This window comes from Micrasema longulum, unplaced genomic scaffold (assembly GCF_059751315.1).
Source record: "Micrasema longulum isolate JH-2025_06_02 unplaced genomic scaffold, ASM5975131v1 h1tg000040l, whole genome shotgun sequence".
In the NCBI taxonomy this organism is placed as follows: Eukaryota; Metazoa; Arthropoda; class Insecta; order Trichoptera; family Brachycentridae; genus Micrasema; species Micrasema longulum.
The window spans coordinates 963561-978780 of NW_028277247.1; the positions used below are offsets into that span (position 1 = coordinate 963561).

Here is a 15220-nt window from a genome sequence, read left to right on the forward strand (position 1 = left end):
AAAAGCGGAATTGCGGAATGCACTTCTTGAAATGATTCAATCATCTTCTTGTTTCTTGTGTTACGCGTTGGTATGTGACATTGAATCCGAAACATTTCATTGATGGGAGATAAAACGCTTACGGTTTTAAAAAAAACAAACATTTTAGAGTTTCGGTAAAAGGGATTATCCGCAAAATATGTATATATTTAAAGCACCCACTTTGTGGTTATATCCAGGGTATTCATTAAACCCTGTCACATCCGAAACCACGATGATCAGTATGAGCAAGAAGACATATTGGCACATTAAAACATTTTTTTAGAACGAATAAAATTTTAAAAAATAAAATATTAAAAAAAGCAAATGGTTGCTCACTTCTGCAGGGGAGAAACGAGGAGGGGGGAGTCTGATACTGCGCCGCACTCCCCTCTTTTCTCCACTGCAGAAGTAAGCAACCATTTGTTTTTTTTAATTATTTGCTCTAAATATTTTTTTTAATATACTAATATGTCTTCTTGCTCATACTGATCATCGTGGTTTTGGATGTGACAGGGCTTAAAGAACACCTGTATATATTTTTAATACAAATTTTTTTGACTTCTTCTGAAAATCTTTTTGAAACATTCTAAAATCAAACATTTGTCAATGTGTAATAAGTTTATGTACCTTTATTTATGTTCATGTTATTATCATATCAAAATTTTAATCGATTAACTATATTATAAAAATCCCCCTCCTCCACTTCTCCACTCTATTTCCTCATCCCTTAATCTTCATATTGTCTTATACGATTTTAATTTTCTCTTTACTGTGTAACATGTTCTCTCATTATATTTGTGAAAAATTTAAACTATTTTTTATATAATAAATGTTGTTTTTCCTAAATATATTTTTTTTAATAAATAAAAAAACTCAGTATAAAATAAATAAAAAAAACTTTGTTTTTAACCACTTATATTTTTTCCTACCGACCGGTTTCAAACCATTACAAGCTTCTTTATTAAGGTATAATTGACTTATACCTTGTTAAGAAGCTGGTGTAGCTTTGAAACCGGTTGGTATTTTTTTTTTAAAGTGGTTAAAAACAAAGTTGTTTTTATTTCTTTTATTAGTTTTAAAGTATTTAGTAATCAATCCATATTAGATACATCAGCCATACTATTGAAATAAATAGGTACCTTTATTTAAATAACTCAGAAATTATACTTCGTGATTTAAAAAAAAACAACGCTTTTTCTTCCGCGAGCCTTAACCTATCCAGTTTCACGTTTATCTGCTAATTGAATAAAATAATATGCCATTGTACTCCCAATCAAAAATGCTCGTCGGCATCCATCCAATAATTTGAAAAGCTGCAAACAGTAGGGACCTATACAAATATTTATTTTTATTTATTTATTTTGTTCAATAAATAACAAATAATTATTTATATTTAAAGCCCTGATAAATTGCAAGCATTCAATTCGTCGGCCGGTTTTTTTATGTTTTCTCTCTCTAATAATTAACCTACATTCACAATTTCACTTAATTATATTTATTTGTCTCCCTGGGAAAATAACAATTTTTGTGTTGATTAAAAAACTTTTGAATATATTTTATTAGTATTTATATACCAATCCATACGGGTTGATTTAGTAAACATGTCGACTGGCTTAAAAAAAACATAAATATTGAAACGATGGTTTAGGCATTTATTTACACCCACAACACACATAACTAAAAATAAGTAAGCTTTTCTTTCATTTGTCCTTAACATATTTCATTTAGTTTTATAGTCGGCCCCGTGGTGTAATGATCAGCGCGTTTGCCTATCATGCAAGAGGTCTCGGGTGCGATTCCCGACATGGTGATGGGAAACATTTGTTTTTACGGGTGTTTTTACACTAGGCGGCCTCCGTGGTGTAGTGGGCAAGACGCTCGACTCACACACGAAAGGTTCCGGGTTCGATTCCCGGTGAGAACACAAAAATTAAAAATGTGATTTTTCTCAAGCCTGGGTGTTCTGTGATGTAATTCACCACTGTAATTGGGCCTCCTGGCCTGTTGTGGTTCAAAAATAAATAAATAAAACTAGAATGTTTCATATTCTCTGGACTGGCACCTGAATCGTAGACTGATCATCTTACCTTCGTGTAACAAAAATGATCAAGTTACGCTGCCATTGCATTGGTGTACCCATGCAGTGCCCTATGCACCACGTTGTGCGGAAAGGGAATGATGACGATGGTGCACTAAAAACAAAAGGCGTCTATAAGTAAATACCAAATGCTAAACGATCATCAGCCCTCTCGTGTCCAATGGTCCACATAGGTCTCCACATATCCCTATCCTGAGGAACCGCATCCAACCGAGTCCTGCAACCCGTCTCATGTCATCAGACGATCAGACCACCTTGCCTGAGGCCTGCGGACACTTCTACTTCTGCCTGTTCTGGGTTGCCATTTCAGGACTCGTTTTGTATATCCTAGAGTTTGTGGTTCTGGCAATATGACCAGCCCAGCTTAATTACTGCTTGACCCTGTGGATCCCATCAGTGACCTTGGATCTCGCTCTTATCCATGTATTATTTTTTCCGTCACTTAATTAAATACCCAGTATTCTTCTTTCCAAAGCCATTTGTGGCATTGATAATTAATTTGTGTATTTTTTTTCCATGAACGCAAAAGTTACGAGAGAAAAGAACATTCCTCGTGGTAAACTCATTTTTTAAATATATTTTTTTAAATCTTAATTTGAAAATGGAGACGATCCGTCACGGACTAGCATCCCTTCCACAAACCCCTAAAATCATAGCGATGATAATATGATACATAAAAAAAAAACTTCATTTGATAACCTATAAACAAACAAAAAAAAGCTTGATAAAACAAACCAGTAAATTATTTATTTTATTAATTTTTCACGCCCATAAGGCTTTTACATACATTGAAGTTATATAAAACATAAGTATATAAACAACACAAAATTAAAAAAATATAATTTAAAGCAATAAAAGACAGAACACTGTTTAGAAGTAAAGTTGGTATGAAAAAAGAAGATGAGTATATAAACAGCATAAATTCAAATAATTCAATATACAGAAATAAAAGATAGGAACATTGTTTAGAAGTATAGATGGTATAAAAATAAAAAGATGATTGTATAAACAACATACATTTAAAAAATATAATATTAAGAAATAAAATATAGAACAGTGTTTAGAAGTATAGTTGGTTTACATAAAAAAAAATTAAAAAGAAGCTATAGAAGCTAGATATTAAAAATATAAAAATAGATAAACAAATAATTTGATCGGGTTGTGGTCCCGTGGCTAGTGTCTCGGACTCACGGACCAAAGGTCCGTGGTTCGAATCCCACTCTACCCCAACTTGATTCCATTTTCTAATAGTGAGTTATTTACAACTCGTTGAAAATGGCCCTCAAAATTAAATATTTGGGTAAATCATAAGAACGCAAATATTTCTTTTATTTAAAAAAATAAAAATAAAATAAAATAACATACAAATATATTTATAGAAATACCGTTTTAAGGTTTAAAGCAGCTAGGTACATAATATTACAATACAATATAAACAGAATATTAAGTTCTAGTTGATATGGAACATATACATTGATTTTTTTAATTTACAAGACTCATGTTAAAGACATCGATGTTGTTAGCATATTGGTTCGCAAGTACGTGCATCCGTACTACTGGTGATTTGTCAATGATGGACCGCAGTAGAACGGAGTATTACATCGGGTAACTCGACCAGGCACTCGCACATTAATAAAATTGATGAGTTCACAACAATCGAACATTGATGTTATTTTTTTATTTTTTTTTAATAGTATAATTATACATTTTTACAATTTAAAAAAAAAATCACTTGTTATATTTTTACTAAAACTAAAATCCCACCAAGCCACTTTCTGTAGCTTGTTAGTGAAGATTATATTTGTACTAATTTAATAATATTATTTACATTTACAAAAACAATGAATAACAGATAAAAAATTAACAGCCTGAATTATATTATTGTATTCGTTTAGTTTTAATACTAATATTTTAACAACATATATTTTGATTGGTGCTGCTTACGATTATATACATCGTTTTTGAGTATCAATAACTAATTATCGCATGTTACACATACATTTTTTTTTAATAATCCTAATGTGATTTGTTGTATGCCATTCTTAAAATATTTTAATTTAATTACTTTACAAAGTATAATATCGTATGTCATTCATAACGTCTTTTCAAAAGTATAATATCGTACATGCATTTTAAAAAAACCAAAAAATATTTCAAGTTGTTTCTAAGCTTATGTGAAAAAAGTTATAAAAATTAATATACATACCTATTTTTCTTAAAAATCGGTCTATATTTAGATTTATACTGGAGAACAATTTCTTCAAATTCTTCTCCTGTAAAATCGCGTTTTCTGGATTACGATATTATACGTAGGAACGTGGGTGTCGATATAGAGGTAGATATATCGTAAAGTTTTTTTCATATTCTGTTTTCGATTTTCATTCATAGAAGAATGGAGTTGGCGGAGGTGACAATTCAGTTTGTATTGTAATCACCGACCATTAACAATTAACACCTTTTAGTGAAACCACTGCAGATAGCAGATGGTCAGAGATGGTCACGTTTTGGACAGAGATAGAGTGCATTGTATGAGAGTACGCATTTCACCGGACACAGATATCTTATTACCAATTGTAACGGTCGTTATTTCTCGATTAACGGTGAAAAAATAAAATGGTCATGTTGATAAGTTAACAATACGATCTCATTTTTTGATACGCGGCATTTGGCGATAAAAAGCTCGTTTCGATTCACGATCAATTTTCCGCGCTTTTGCTGTGGGGAGTTTTTATCACCGGATATCCGACTTTATTATCGACTGTACGGTAAAATTATATCGCTCAGATTAATAATAAGGAAATCAATTGACACTGTAATGCTTATCCGTTATAATCAATTTGATCTTACACACCACTCGCCTCGTTCAGTTAATCGTTGTGTTTAGTTTGGGTAGTTGGGTACTATGTATAATGCTATTTAATTTTTATAAAAATAAAACGCGATTCTAATGTTTTTTTTAAACAAGAATCCTAATGATTTATAATTCCTATTAGAGTCTCAAACTCGCTTTAGAAGAAACGTCGTGTAATAAAGTATATTTAGATAAATCCCATATTCGTATCGGCTTTTTCCAACAAATAATTCGAGTGTATTTAAGTTGCCGAATGATAACAGTTCCATTCGCGATAGCTTTATTCCTTCTATACACTGCATTTACGGGATGTTACAGGGATTATAAAGTGTTAAAAGTTAGTGTGACCGTGAAACACGGTTCACAAATTGTATTAAATTAGTAATACAATGTCAGTGTCAGTGTCAGATGGAACCTTGTTATTCCAAGGGGTCGGTGAATCACACAAAATATAACTTAACTAAAAAAATAAGTAATTTGGACATAAGTTAAGATATTATTTGTTATTTCTTTCAGATACTGGAGCGCCCTATGTGCTGTATAAAGATGGCATGGAGAGGGGGCAGGGGCAGTGGGGGAGTGGAGTCCTGGACGGGACGTACGGGGGGGGGCAACACCAGTCTCCCCCCAGCGGCGGCTCCCCGCATCAGACGGAGACAGAACAGCAACAGCAGCAGCAGCAGCAACAGCAGCAGCAACAGCAGCAAATCGGGAGCCCCTCCCCGGCTGACCAGCCGACCTTGGCCGAGCAGGAGCTGCCGCAGCTGGCGCAGCAGCCGTCCCCGGCCCACCTGCCGTCGGAGCCGCTGGAGCGCGCCGCGTGCTACGCGTCCCCCGCCGAGCAGCACCAGGAGCTGCAGCAGCAGTATTACGCGCGCAGCCAGCACCCGGCGGGGGGCCACATGCTGGCGCCGGGCGGCTTCCCCGGCCTCCACTACCTGAAGCAGCCCGGCTCCATGCTGCCCCTGGGGGACGGTGGCCCGCTCCAGCTGTCGCTGCCCGACGGCCACCAGTACGGCAGCATGCCGGACCTGCGCAGCGCGCTGCCCGACATCATCCAGCAGGGAGTCCACGTGGCGGACGGCCTGATGGCCAAGCCGCGCAAGCCCAACCCCAACGGAGACCTTCGCCTCTTCAAGTGCCTCACCTGCGGCAAGGACTTCAAGCAGAAGAGCACGCTGCTGCAGCACGAGCGCATCCACACGGACTCGCGACCCTACGGCTGCCCGGAGTGCGGCAAACGCTTCCGCCAGCAGTCTCACCTCACGCAGCACTTGCGCATCCACGCCAACGAGAAGCCGTACGCGTGCGTGTACTGCCCGCGCACCTTCCGCCAGCGAGCCATCCTCAACCAGCACCTGCGCATCCATTCCGGTGAGAAGCCCTACTCGTGCGGGGAGTGCGGCAAACATTTCCGCCAGAAGGCCATCCTGAATCAGCACGTCCGCACACACCAAGGCGAGCGATATTCTCATATACAGAGCATTGTGCATTGTGCCCCTCCCTCTCGGCGACCCCCCCTTGTGCTTCCCCTTTCCCCTTCACTGTACTCCCCCAGTCGCAGTCGCCGAGCTTCCAAGACACGCTTGATTCCAAAAACGATTACCTTTAACGTTCATTATAAAGTAAGAGTAATAAGATGAGAATATTGCGCGACTCCCTGTATTACAGATCGAGGATCACGATTTGCTCTCTCACCGATTGGCCTTCTGTTCATTTTCATGTCATTCCCTTATTCATCTTATATTTTCTCCCAAACTCCGATGCAGCCTAATTGAGGAACCACAATAATTATTTAAAATTTCATCGCGGTCGGTTATTACCGAGTTCATTCATAGGAAATTGATAAATTATGCGCAAACAATAAAAAACCTTTTTTTCAATTAATTTCCTAACATATTTATATTTATATTTTTCAGATGTGTCCCCCCATCTAATATTCAAGAACGGAATGACTCCAACCCTTTGGCCCCAAGACATGCCTTTCCCACAAGATGAAGGAAAAGAAGAAGTAGCCTCTACATTTGGCGATGCAGACAGTTCTCATCCGGACCGAAATGGATGCTTCTCCCCCACGGACTCTATACAGTACCCAGCCTATTTCAAGGACCCCAAGGGACTCGGTCACTCTGTATTCGGCGGGGCGAACTTCAGCGCCTTACAATATCTCAAGGGCGCGGGAGGAGGTAAAGGCTTGCCCGATGTCATCCAGCATGGGCGTTCCGCTGGCATGCCTCTCTACGTTCGCTGCCCCATCTGCCAAAAAGAGTTTAAACAAAAGTCTACCTTACTCCAGCACGGGTGTATCCACATCGAATCCCGACCCTACCCCTGTCCCGAATGCGGCAAGCGTTTCCGACAGCAGTCCCATCTCACGCAGCACTTACGCATCCACACAAATGAGAAACCTTATGGCTGTGTATACTGCCCGCGCTTTTTTCGACAGAGGACTATCCTTAATCAACACCTTCGTATCCACACAGGTGAAAAACCTTACAAGTGTGGCCAGTGTGGCAAAGACTTCCGGCAGAAGGCCATCTTGGACCAGCATACGCGTACACATCAGGGCGACCGACCATTCTGCTGCCCTATGCCCAACTGCCGACGGCGTTTCGCTACGGAGCCAGAGGTGAAAAAGCACATTGACAACCACATGAACCCTCACGCAGCCAAGAATCGGCGCAACAACAACTGCAACTCTCTGCTGGATAGCAAGCAGCCCCTACTGCGTGCCCTGCCTCCCGTGAAGCCCGAGCTGTACTTCCCGCAGTGCTATGCGCCGCCCTTCCAGCAGTTCTCTCAGGGTTCCCCTGCTCCTCAGGAGTTCAAGCCACCTCCGCCTCAGCTGGCACAGTGACAGTCCGCCCTGTTTTTCTCCATAGCGTAGCACGGTGCTCGTATGGAAACTACTTCACAAAAGGATATTCCATTTTGGTAGTAAGTTTGAGAAATTCAATTGAATGTAAACTGCGCCGTAGACAATGTTTCAGGTTGATGATTAAAAATTTTATTCCAAATCTCGATGTAAAAAAAGAATAGTTTTAGGTAGATAAATTGTAAAACTTCTGATAATAATAATATCTTCGGCGCACATAAAATATCCAAAAATTTTCAAAAACCTTTTGTCAACGTATGTTTCTATCAAATAAACAAACTAGTTTTATCCGTACATTTCGGGAAATATGATTAGCGCAGTAAACCTGTGGTACTCGGGTACTCGTGAACGTGAATAAAGCTTTCAAAAAGATAGGAATGTGACCAAGATTGTCTTTGGCTAGTTAAAAGCCAAGAGATACCGAGGGTTTATTGTTACTTGCTCCATATACATTATAATACGATTTAATACTTATGAGATTTGTTTATATACATGTATAAGGTTTAACTGTGTGATCTCTTTGTGTATTTTTTAAACTGTAATTTTAGTATAAATCATAGGCTAAAGAGAGTTAGGAATAGGAAAGAACGCGGCTCCACTAAACCTGCGCTCACCGGAATAATTTTTCATATTTTTGTAATCTACAAGCCCTCCATACATTTTTATATCGATTGACATACATATTGTTATATTTACAGTTATATAAAGTAATATTTTAAATGTAAATAGTACCAGTTGCGGCAGAGGACAATTTATTTACAATATGGCAATATTCTTCTAACGTACCTTGCATGTTATATGTATCTGAATTGCTTATCTGTGATCTTTACTTTTGCCTTCAATGTTAATGGTATATTCATCAATTTTTTTCTCCATGATGATAATCTTCCTCGGTACTTCCGATTGCTTCTTGACTCTCACTGAAGATTATACTTATTTCCTATTCAATTTCATAATTAACATGATTATACTTGAACTAAACAGAGGTTATGTTGGACTGGAAATATGCTGTATTGTAAATCCATCTTCTCCAATAGTAATAAATGATACCGACGTACCTTGAACAGAGCAAAAGGAAGATGTGGAGCTGCGCAATAAAGGTGCCTAATGGTTGGGTGGAGTGTTTTACACTTAACTGGATATATGGTATTATATTTTCTCAATAGATACTACGCATTTCAATATATTCAACAAGTTTTCCCGTCCTTCCAGTTCTTGGTTGATGAAGGCCATAACACAATAACAATATCAGTCAATTAATTACATTACACTCGCAATATATTATTTGCTTTCCAGTTCAATTTTATGATGTTTCGATTATTTAACATTCCTAAACGTGTCCAAAATTGGCCCAACATCCGAGGACTATTTCCAATAAATTGCATTTACATTTTTACACTTGTATATTGTACTATTTGAAATGTTTGAGTCGTACGAATGAAAAGGAAAAGTTATACATTATCCAATCGGTAAACACTAAGTATTTACTGTTTGTTGCGGCTTCTCCGGTGATTCTTTTCATTAAAATTTTATGCCAATCCAAAGAGATATCAAGATGTCTTTTTTTTTAAACATGAAGGTCATAGTGAAAACAAATATAAAACAACTCCATTATCATGTAAAAAGAAAAAGTTACCTGTGATACCACAAGTCTGTAACTTTACAGCCGTAGAGAAGTCTCACCCGTTACACACTGCCAAGAGTTCTTTTTATTCTTCCAGGTAAAATAAAAGCTTTAAGAAGTGCGTATCAGAGGTGGTAAAGGAATGGATTATATTAGTAAATGTAAGAAGCACGGTATTAATACTTGCCAATGTTATTATTATTGTAGTGCATTATTTATGTAGCACTTTATACACTATGTGTGCTTTTATCATTAAGTTTTGTAAGAATATCATTTAAATAATATGTAAATTGTTTTAAAGTGAACAGTGTTTTTAAAGTTTTATTTAAACTTTATGTAAGAATTTTGATTTAAAATAGTTATTTTAATATTAAATACATAATGCATATTTTTACATGAATTATTTGTTCCAGACTTTTATGCAATCACCAGATAGTTTGCATCTTGTTAAATAATATATTGTTTTATTTATCTCTCAAAAGTCATATTCAGTACACTTGTTCGGTGTCTCTAGTTGCCACACTTTGCTTTAAATTTACATTGTAAGAATACTTTTATACAAAACCTAATTGGTATTTTAACCACATTGCAGTTGGAACATCATTGCCTGGGCCTAATTTTATGTTGCAATATTGACTAAGTATCATCTCACTTCGGGAACATCTTTCATTATTCATGTCACATAAGCTAATATTTAATAAATTATAACTGTTTCTTAAACAACAATAAAGTTATGCCTTGTTAAAAAGTGTAAATTTGACACTATAAGTGCACTCTATACAAGTATTCGTTTCTCGCCTGCCCGAGTTATATTATTTGAAAGGCTTACTCGGTTATATTATTACTATTCTCATGAAAGTGCTGGTAGATTAAGAAGATTTGAATTGTTTTTACTATTAAATATATTTATTAACGAATAGAACCTTCAAGGTTGTACACACACATACTGGAGCAACAAGACTAAATTAATGTTATATAATAACAATAGATATTACGACTACTTAACTTGTAGAGTATAGTATACTCGGCAGTATGTCAGCTGCGTAGGGAACCACTCGGTTGGACAATACAGTTTACCCGACATGAGAGTATTTAGTGTACCCAAATGATAATACGGTGGTGTAATTTGACTAAAGGAGAGCACAGCATTAGCCACGGATAATTGTATAATTTTATCAATTAAGGACTGAGCCATGCTGTGATAAATGGAATTCTCATTAAGTAGGTGGTTATCATTTTTTAATTATTTATAATAATAATGCCAACTTGTTTTTATTCTTTAAAATTTTATCTCTTGCGCACAACCGTGATAAAACCACAAAATACATACAATTGTTTCTAACTATAGGGAGGACTACTTTTTGTCATTGGAAATGAAGGGGGGGAAATCTCAAAATAATGATTTTTTGAAGAAATTAAATATTAATTACCTACAGAAACGAGAATAATATGTGTTTTGTACTTTCAGCTTAGAAGTGCTAGTAAGCCTTACTGTATATATGTGTTTACCAAGAACTCATTCTTAAATATATATTGATTTTGTTCCTAAAAGGGCTATTTTTATTTGGCAGGCCCAGATTATATTACGAACATCGACAAACATTGGGGCATTGGCCTTGATAAACACGAAGAACAATGCTTGCACAAACTGTGCTGTTAAATGTTGAGGTTAGTTGTGTGTGAGTAACTGGGCCTACCGTTACTTACAGACATATTTAAGCTGCTGTCTTTGTTATTCACTAAGATTAGTGCCATAGAAGACTAGAAACACAAATACATTTTTATACAGTACCATTAAAATCCATAGAAACAATAAGGAAATATTTATTTTATACAAATAATGATAATAGAAAGAAAACAATATCTCAAACCTCATACTGAAACAATAAGTCATATGTTGTGACGAAAATGCATTATTCTAATGAGTAACCATATTTATGATTGTATTGAATTTGTTGTTAAACAGGATATTTTTCTTTACTAGGTTATTCTACAAACAAACATAATATAGCAAATATATCAATCTATACAGTTGTTGTACACTCATTATACACATAGCTCTGCATTTTGTTACAGGTTTATTGTTAATTAATACATTTTATACCAATCCACTAACTTTACAGCCGCTGTCATTTAGACTACATATTAACCACATTGAAGTGTTTAGTTGCTCGGCGCATCATTTTACGTGTTGAGTAATACAAATGTTTAATTCTTCATCCTATTTCTTATATTACAAGGGTTATATTGATTTATTAGTTGGTAAGTTATTTGCTCAACTGTACTCGATCACTTTGTAATGTGTTATGCGGCTTTCAGTCTTTTATCTAATACACATTATATGTAAATCTTATTATTCTTAGCCCTCGCACGCATCTTACATTGTGATACTAAATAGGATTGAATTATGTTATCAAAGATACAGAACATGCGACTCTTATTTGTAACTCTACTTATGTTTCATTGATGATTTAAAGAAAGGGAATGACGAGAATCAAATTTAAAACTACCATTGATCAGTTTTATTGGCATATGTAAACATTTTATTCCGCATTTGTACAGATATAATTATTTATGCATATTGTTTAATAACATAAACTTACAAAAGATCAGTGTCATACAATTTTTTTAGTAGGAAAAATATGTATGGACTTTAATAAAAGCATTTATTTTTGGTATTGTAAATTATTTATGAACATATCTCAAAATATGTAATAACCGATATGAATTATCAAACTCATGGTAGAATGAAAACAGCAATCACCAAAGTGTGCATTTTAAATCTCTCCACTCTATAATTTTTATTTGAAAAATCATTTTTTACTAACCATGAGTCATATTAGAATTTAAATTGATTTATTTTTTAAATATGTATGTCTTGTGTAGAAAGAAAAAACAAAAATAAAATTTCGGTGAATAATTACATTATTAGGTAAAACAAGTGATATAGTTACATGTTAAATTTAATATATAAGGATAAAACATATTCATACTCCAAAATGCACATTTTGCCTCCATAATGTAAAATGACTTCAGAACTAGAATCATTTTCTCTGATGCATAAAGTACAAAATGAAGCAAATAGCTGAACATCTTATGATGTCATTTGTAAATTATAAAAATAACGAGATACCGTGCAGTAGTTTCCAGTCAGAATGTGCATTTTTCAACAGTATACATTTCCACTGAGCGGCCGTCTTGTCAGGATGTGAACGCAGTGGAAAAGTATTTGCATTTTACATAATAATAGTTATTACAAATAAATAAGTAATAAAGTCCTTGTTATAGTGATAATTGCAGTAAATGAAATGGTTTATTTTTTCATACAATACAATATTACAATAGAGGAACCGGCATATGACCAGGATTCTTTTTACACAGAGTTCTTGTTACGGATCTTGTTATATTATTCTCTACAGAGCATTGTGCGTTACACAAATCAATAGGTAACCAGACTAATATTTTATGTAGGTGTTTTAAGTGAAGAAAGTGGGAGACAGCCATCCGCAGATATTTTCTATTCAATATTACAATGTTTTTATTCCACATTTTGAACCTACAAGTACTTTATGTCTTACTGTCATTTGTATTTTTATTCATATCAATATTTAAATTTTAAAAAATCATTTTAATAATATTATTATAAAAATTCTTGCCAGAATAATAATTGATAAAATAGTTTTAATCCATTATTTATAAAAATTGTACATTTGGAAATAATATTACTTTAATTTTATAATTGCATTACTTCTCCCATATTGATAAATGCCACCATTTTATCTTTTACCCTTTGAAAATTATGTAATAAAATTGAATATCAACAATGATTATATCCTATAATAAAGAGATAAAAACCATGTAAATATATATATACATTCAGTGTTTTTCTTTCCTTACCCAGACCTACACAATCACACAATCTAAGTTTATAAACGATGAAAGTTATAAATAAATACTTGTATGTATTTTATAATTCCAGTAAGTTTATTTTATAAAGGCTTTGTAAAGAAAAAAACAGATCAGTCACAAAAAGATCGAATTGCAAGTTTATTTTTGGTGTTTTAGAAGGAAACTTGAGTTTTTTCTTCGTGGGCAAAATATACCAGAAAAGAAAAAAATACATTAATAACAATATATTTTTTTACAAAAAATTTCATTTAAGTACCAAATTGAAAAAATACAAAGCAAATAATGATTTAACTCATTAACGACTTAGTCAGAAAAAGTAGAAATCTCAAATTACTGCCGGTGAACTGAACCTACCCATATAGCATTTCCAGTAACTGAAGCTTTAAAAAAAAACTTTTCAGGGAATGACTACGTATTCTTAACCAGTTTGGGGATTTATGACTAAAAAATTTTGTTGTAAATATGGCGATCCCATATCCAGAATGATCTCCATATCTTATTCAATGAACTAGAAAATGACTAGCTCGTTATACTAAACCCACTAGCACAGAATGCATTGCGACTTTTCCCGTATGAGGGATCATAAAATTTCCGACATGGAGAATCCGAAAGATTCTCCAGAAAATAATTTTAGAAATAAAACTTTAAACTAACGTGCAATTACCTGGTTTCAGATTTTCAAATAAAAATTAAATGCTTATGTACTAATTTTATTAAATCAAAAAAATATATTTCTTTACATTAAAAAAAACATAATTCAAATCAACTGCGTTCATGACAAATGCTTCAAACCACAGTGAGCTTTAAAAAAATATATATTTGTTAATAGACTATTAAACTAATCCATTTTTATTATTATTTATTACAGTATAACTACGTTTATCCGAACTCCAGTCAACCAGATTGCCAAATATCCTAATATTATCAGGCAATAAAAAAATAAAGGAGGTGTTTTTAATGTTAATTTAATTGTGCAATTAACTCTACTGGATATGTTTGAGTAAGTTTTAAATATGATACCAACAGCATATTAATCAACATATCTAACATAATATATAATATCTTTTGCTAAAGGTGATTCTAACATTTCACGTTCTATATGGTCCATAAAAATTTTGGCAAGTAAGGGGCTGAGTGGACTTCCCATTGGGAGGCCGTCCTCCTGTTGGTAAATGATTTGATTAAATTGAAAATAATTGTTATTAACGCATATTTCAACAAGGTGAATCAACTTGTTAGCTATTATTGGATTGACGTTACATTTTTTTAACATTGTTCTAACTATAGAAATACATTGTTGAACCGGTATATTACTAAAAAGACTTTTAACGTCTAATGACATAAATTTAGAGTTAAGAGGAAGATAAATATTTTTTTTTTTATTTATAAGTTCTAGGGATTTTTTTACGCTATACGTTGTTTTGAACTTGGTGTGAAATTTTATAAGGTGATTTAATTTGTATGCCAGTTTTGAGGCAGGGGTGTTAATAAAGCATACGACTGGTCTAATGGGGATTGTATTTTTATGAATTTTCGGTTGACCGTATAAGGCGGGGGGCTCTGGGATTCATGACTATAATATTATTTTTACTGGTTACTGTCGGAAAAAGAGCGTTACTTTCATTTATTGAGGATCTTACTATTTTGGAAATTTTAGTGGTTGGATCACATTTTAATATTTTGGACATTTTTCTAAAATAACTATCCGCTTTAGTTATAACTAAATTATTACTTTTAACCTTATTTTTAATATTATTTAATGTTAGAACTTGCGCATTTTGATATTTGTAATCATTCTTTATTAAATTCATTTCTTTGAAAATCATGTCTCCGATGATATGT

The 15220-nt window shown here is 34.3% G+C and overlaps 1 protein-coding gene across 2 annotated transcripts in view; it reads left to right on the forward strand.

The window, feature by feature from the left end:
- jim (zinc finger protein jim) overlaps positions 1–13342 on the forward strand; it is a 58084-nt gene extending 44742 nt beyond the window's left edge. Inside the window, exons 2-3 of one of the 2 annotated variants that reach the window (XM_088226656.1) lie at positions 5487–6428; positions 6890–13342. In XM_088226656.1, coding sequence (XP_088082782.1) covers positions 5487–6428; positions 6890–7827 — 1880 coding nt within the window. In that variant the 3' untranslated portion in view covers positions 7828–13342. The remainder of the gene's footprint in view (positions 1–5486; positions 6429–6889) is intronic. The other variant, XM_088226666.1, reaches the window with a different exon arrangement.
- The last annotated feature ends 1878 nt before the right edge of the window (positions 13343–15220 follow it).